Source organism: Oryzias melastigma, linkage group LG11 (genome assembly GCF_002922805.2).
Source record: "Oryzias melastigma strain HK-1 linkage group LG11, ASM292280v2, whole genome shotgun sequence".
Classification (NCBI taxonomy): domain Eukaryota; kingdom Metazoa; phylum Chordata; class Actinopteri; order Beloniformes; family Adrianichthyidae; genus Oryzias; species Oryzias melastigma.
The window spans coordinates 20964392-20971004 of NC_050522.1; the positions used below are offsets into that span (position 1 = coordinate 20964392).

Genomic DNA, 6613 nt, shown 5'->3' on the forward strand with positions numbered 1-6613 from the left:
ATTTACAGAAAGAAACTCTAGAGTTATTCTGCTTTCTTCCATTTATATTCATATCTTTAGATTTTCTTTAAATTATTGTTTTTGGGGGGAATGTCACTGCCCTCCTGCTCTCTGCAAGCTGTCATATTTCACGCCATATTTATTTATTTATTTATTTATTTATTTTTCTAGCAATGCAGTGGTTAGTTATTGTAGTTTGGATTATTCTTGCACTTGAGGTTTGAGGAAATTTTACTTTTGCTTCCTTGTTTTACGAACTCCTTTAAAATTAATTAAATTACAAAGTTTGTTTGTGGAATAATATAAGTTTGTATGAATGATGGTGACATGTGTAGAACAGCAGCTCCTGACTGGTTCAGTGTGTTTGCATATGTGTGCTGCCTCTCTGCTTCCAGCAGTTAAAGCTCAGTGTTGATCAGTGGCTGTCCAGACCTTTCAGAGACTCGGACTCGCCCGCAGCACAATGATGATGTCACTGACTCTGCTGCTCTTCACCCTAAAGCTCTGCAAAGGCCTCAAAGACTTTGTTTTTTAACAACAGACAAAAGTTTAATTTTAGCAAATGTTCAGTTTGATTGGGACTGAAGGAAACTTGAAAGACACTCTAATGTCTAATTGTAATGTTAAAAACTGTAGTTTGCTTTTTAATGTGTTATAATCTGATATAAAAACTTCTTCTTTTTTATTTTATATATAAATGTAAATAATACGCCAAGCCTGTTGGAGCCAAAGAGTCAGACAAGAGTCTATTTTTTATGTAGTGGTAAATATATTTAAAAAATAGTTATTGTTAATTTTAATCTGGTTTATTATTGTCTTTACATATTTAATTCAACTTTAAAACTTTATCATGCAAAAAGAAAATTAATTAATTTAAAAAACGTGATGCTTCCGAAAATGTAGTTAGAAGTTTTATTTTTTTATGTATAACAAAGGGAAAAATCACACAAAGAATCACTAACACATATATGATTGAATTATTAATGATGATGATGAAGATGATCCATGTTCCTGTTGGAGTGAGTGGTTGCATTTCCATAGAGACACTTTGCATCAGCAGCTCCATGCTCCAGTGCTCTGGGAGACTTTATAGTCCTGAGAGTTGAAGACTGGATGACTGACAGCTGTCCTTCATCACAGCAGAAGACACACAAATCCTCCTCCTCCTCCTCATCATCATCATCATCATCAAACATGAGTGTGATCTGCGTCCTCATCTGGACTCTCCTCTGCTGCTGCTTCACAGGTAAAGTCCAGAGAATCCAACTCCTCTCCTCTATGAACATCCGTCCCTCTGAAATGAAGGCCACAAAAGCATGAAGCTGCTTTCTGTTTCTGTCTCTGTATCCTCAGAGTCCAGAGGACAGGTCACAGTGACTCAGCCTGGAGCAGTGAGCTCCACTGTGGGAGGATCTGTCTCCATCTCATGCAGAACCAGTCAGAATATTCATAGCAACTGTTTCGCCTGGTACCAACAGAAAGATGGAGAAACTCCTAAACTCCTAATTTATTATATCAACAGCAGACAATCAGGAACTCCAACTCGTTTTACAGGCAGTGGAACATCTTCTGGACAAGATTTCACTCTGACCATCAGTGGAGTTCAGGCTGAAGATGCAGCAGTTTATTACTGTCAGAGTTTTCATGTCATCAACAGTCAATATGTGTTCACACAGTGAAAAACAGTCGTACAAAAACCTCCCTCATTCAGGCTGAACAGAAACTGAACTGACTGCTGCAGCTGGAAGATGCTGCAGACACTGATACAGTTCACTGAACATCCAGTCTAATAAATAGAGAAACTCTCACTACAGAAACCTTATGGTACCAGATAGAATGACGTTCACCCATTTTTCTTCAGGAGTCCACTTTAGGCTAAATAATGATGCAAAACTTCTTCAATAATCATACATTTTTTTTGTATTTTGCAAAAGAAATAAAAATCTAAGTTAATGTAGAAAAAAAGATTCAAAAAGTCTTCTACAGCACCAAAAATTGCATCATAAGATTATTTTTATTTTTTTGAAAAATATTATACAAAAAAATGAATAGATAAGTGCAATTAGATGACATGCTTAGCATAAATGTATAATGCATTTTATTTTCAGTTCATAGCTTTTTGCATAGGTTGTTGTACTTCTTGAGTTCTCTTTATGAAGAAATAAAAACTAAATTTCTATATTTTTCCAGCTTCCTGTACATGAGAATAGATTTTTTCTTTAGAACTTTATGGTTGAAGTTATCCAGTTTGGTCGCTTTGGGAAATTTGATGCTTAATGTTTCGAACCGTAAAAGAAGCAGAAGAATGCCGAGAAACATCATGATACTAACTTCCACAACATATTTTATCTGAGAAAAAAAAAAAAAAAAACTTGTTTTCCTTTGTCATCAGATAGAAATCATTTTAAAAGTTTTTTTTTTTTTTATTTGCAAAAAATGTTTCCTACATAAATTGTAATAGGTCAAAGTTACAAAAAAAGTTTGAGAAAGAGAAAGTAAAGAAGAACTGAAGAGAAAACAGATTTATATTCAGAATGCTTCAGTTCAGGACTGGGAGCACTGGTCTCTCCTGAGAGTCTCTGAGACTGCAGTCTGGGATCCTCTCTTGGCCTCACAGGTCACCTTCTCCCACTGGTCTGCAGAGAGCCTCAGGGTGCTGCTCCAGCTGTAGAGGCCGTCCTTCTGCAGCACCCCGGGGCTCCTGCTCTCCTCCCAGTTGCTGCTGCTGCTGCCGACCACCTTCCAGGACAGAGTCCAGTCTGAGGGGAAGCCCTTGTTGGCCACACACATGAGTGTGGCCTTCCCCTGCTGCAGCTCCTTGGTGGAGGGGAGGAGCACGGTCAGGGAGGGCGGGGCATCACCTAGGAGACACCAAATTCTGTCAGGTGTTTTTCTGCTCCATCAGTCATTGATTCACACATTGTTTCACTTCCTTGAAGAAATCTCTCATGCAGATCAGCAACAAGAGAAACTTCAGTTTACACTGAAAAATGTCCAACTGGGTTAGAAAAAGAGCAGATGAATCTTCATGGAGAAAACAAGTTTGGACTGAAGGTCTTTAAAAAGATTCATCAGACATTAAAGAAATTAACAAATTATCACAAAAACAAAACACTCATGTTGGTTAATTGTAGAGTAAAAAAAAATAATTGAATTAATAATGTTTTATAATCTAATATATCCAAAAATTGTATCCAAACAACAATTTTGGCATTGAAAAAATTGACTTAATACACTATGACCTCATTCACATGTCATTATCTATGAAAAAAACGCATTGTTAATAGTACAGTACATTATGTAGTAAAAAGATCTTTCTAATTTTAAGTCTCTTGACTAAAAAAGAGTTTATTGAATTTGAAACAAATTAAAACTTAACCCCAAATTTTTGCAGATAAAATCTGAAAATCTTTAAACTTCCAACATTGTCTGGTTTCCATCAAATGATCACCGCAGTGATGAAAACAAAGTGATTAGTTTTATAAAAACCTCAAACTGTACAGAGACAAACTCTCCAGCTATTTTAACATAACCTAAATATTCTAAGGTTCTTGATTTACACACATAGAAATTATATTTAGTTTTTAACGAGGCAAGAAAATCTTATAGTTTCACACAGACTAAGTTTGTTTAAAAAATATATGTATTTACCAAAAATAGTAGAACTTTTTTTATTAAAGTATAATAAGAGGTCATGCTAAAATAAAGAAGGAAATAAGACACAGATACATAAAAAAGCAAAAAGATCGACTTACTTCCAACATCCAGTCTGGTTCCTCCACCAAACGTGTACCACAGTGATACAAACTGGTTGAAGCGTCGTACAAAAACCTCTGACTGTACAGAGACACGCTCTCTGACTCTGAAACAAACAAACTCAAATGATGCCTGGAGGTTTAAAATGACACATTTTGTCTTTGGTAGTCCTTTAATTTTATCTTCTTAAATGAGTCATATTTAAGATGTAAAGAACTTTTAAACTCAATTCTGGTTTAGAAACTGTGTAAATATTTAACCAAAGTATTAAGTCAGCACCTTCATCTAATCCCCAAAACACCTCTTTCAAAATAAGAAAAAAATAATTTTCTCCAAAAAATTTACAGTAGGTCTAACAGTCTGGTAAAAATACAAAGAAAAAATTGTTATTCTTAAACAATATAAAATATAATAAACTGATCTTACACTGATTAAGTAGAAGCAGCTTTTAAGTTAATTCTGCGTTTGTGAATTTACATTCAGATCTTTAAATTGTCTTTATATAAATGTTTTATTTTATGAGTTTTACTGTCCTGCTGCTCTCTGAAAACTACCATGTTTCTCTCCACATTTCATTCATCTTCTTGTCCTCTTTGTCCCTTTCGGGGTCGCGGGGTGCTGGAGCCTAACTCGGCTACTGCTGGGTGAAGGCGGGGTTCACCCTGGACAGGTCGCCAGTCTGTCACAGAGCCTCAATCACACACATTCACTCCCACTTTCACACCTCGGGGTAATTTAGAGTCACCAATGAACCTATGAAGCATGTTTTTGGACGGGTTTATGTTTCTCTACACATTTTCTTAAATAAAGTTTGTATTTCTTGCACCTCAGATTTTATGTTGCATTCTAGGAAAATTGAACGCATTAAGTTTTGGTTCATGGTCGTTTAGACACCTGTATGCAGCTGTGGAGCAGAGGTGGAGCGGTCGACCACTGATCAGGACGTTAGGCATGTTTACATTAAAAGTGGGTCATCTGAACCCCAAAAGACAGCGTGCTGAACTTCTTTTTAAGGATTTTTTATCTTCACTGGTGTCCGGGGCAGACATAAAATCCTGTCCACCTTCATCCATATTTGTCATGGAGGGATCACACATCAATATCCGGGTGGGTCATCTGGACCCCATAATGGAACACGAGGGTTAAATCAAGGAGCAGAAGGGACTACACAATTATACTCTATTTTAAAATAAAACAATATTAGCATCTGGTTGGTGTGAATTTAAGATTGTTAATAAATATCTTTGATTATTAAAAAACATATTTTTATCAAATGTTTAGATGTCTTCTCATGATATTAACCAGCTTTAAAAAAAAAGTTTAAAGAAGGCTCACAGTGACGCCATAATTATCTGATTAAAAAATAGACAAAAATGAATAAACTATCACTGATAAATGTTTTGTTTTAAAAACACAACTTTTAGTCTCTTAAATGACCATGATGTTGAGGAAGATCCATGTTCCTGTTGGAGTGAGTGGTTGCATTTCCATAGAGACACTTTGCATCAGCAGCTCCATGCTCCAGTGCTCTGGGAGACTTTATAGTCCTGAGAGTTGAAGACTGGATGACTGACAGCTGTCCTTCATCACAGCAGAAGACACACAAATCCTCCTCCTCATCATCATCATCATCATCATCAAACATGAGTGTGATCTGCGTCCTCATCTGGACTCTCCTCTGCTGCTGCTTCACAGGTAAAGTCCAGAGAATCCAACTCCTCTCCTCTATGAACATCCGTCCCTCTGAAATGAAGGCCACAAAAGCATGAAGCTGCTTTCTGTTTCTGTCTCTGTATCCTCAGAGTCCAGAGGACAGGTCACAGTGACTCAGCCTGGAGCAGTGAGCTCCAATGTGGGAGGATCTGTCTCCATCTCATGCAGAACCAGTCAGGATGTTTATAACAACAACTATTTAGCCTGGTATCAACAGAAAGATGGAGGAACTCCTAAACTACTATTTTATTATGTTGGCAACAGAGTATCAGGAACTCCAAGTCGTTTTTCAGATGGTGGATCAAACTCTGATTTCACTCTGACCATCAGTGGAGTTCAGGCTGAAGATGCAGCAGTTTATTACTGTCAGAGTACTCACCACATCAACAGTCAGTGGACGTTAACACAGTGAAAAACAGTCGTACAAAAACCTCCCTCATTCAAACAGAACAGAAACTGATGATACAGTTCAATGAAGACACACACATACTCATATTAACCAGCTTTAACAGTATCCACATTTATAATAATTCTATTCTTTACTTTTAGATATTAGTTTCTGGTTCTTTTCTGTCATGATGGTTAAATCACAAAACTCTTATTTTCTATTTGATTTGAAATAAAGATTTACATTTAATTCATTATCTGAAACCGTAAAACAAAATGTTTCCCTGCAGCTGTGGGTGAAAGAACCCACAAGTGAATCAGCCCTTTTTTGAGTTAGAAATTCCCAAGACTCTTCACGGTCACTTCTGATGGTTTATCGGCCTTTTTCAGCTAGCCAGGATGGAGCAGCAACAACAGTGGCAAACGGGTCAAAAGACCAGCTCCACGTCTCTCATCAGGATCCAAGTTTTCTGTTTGCATTTGCCCCGCAGACTGGGATCCCATTTAGGTAGTGGTCCTTTGAGTAAAAAAGTTTGGGCACTACAGCTCTAGATTATCTAACCTTTATGGTACATTCTACAACTAATAACTTTGCAAAAATGTGTGAACATTTTTTTGGACCATGTAAGTGTTGATGTGTCTGCTATTCTTTATAGAGGATCTTATGAGACGTAATAGTTGATTGTGAATTGAAAAATACATTGTTTCTCAATGATTAATGAATTAAGTAAGAGAGGTTTTTTTCTGTGTGATTTTT

The 6613-nt window shown here is 36.7% G+C and overlaps 3 gene segments (V, D, J or C); 2 read left to right on the forward strand and 1 right to left on the reverse strand.

Annotated features, from left to right (window-relative positions):
- The first annotated feature begins 1194 nt into the window (after positions 1-1194).
- LOC112162401 lies at positions 1195-1679 on the forward strand. The segment is given in 2 exon segments: positions 1195-1246; positions 1354-1679. Coding segments are annotated over 2 exon segments (378 nt in total).
- An 828-nt stretch (positions 1680-2507) lies between these two features.
- Positions 2508-4041, reverse strand: LOC112162402. The segment is given in 3 exon segments: positions 2508-2861; positions 3756-3888; positions 4036-4041. Coding segments are annotated over 3 exon segments (456 nt in total).
- Positions 4042-5395: 1354 nt separating this feature from the next.
- LOC112162403 lies at positions 5396-5896 on the forward strand. The segment is given in 2 exon segments: positions 5396-5451; positions 5559-5896. Coding segments are annotated over 2 exon segments (375 nt in total).
- The last annotated feature ends 717 nt before the right edge of the window (positions 5897-6613 follow it).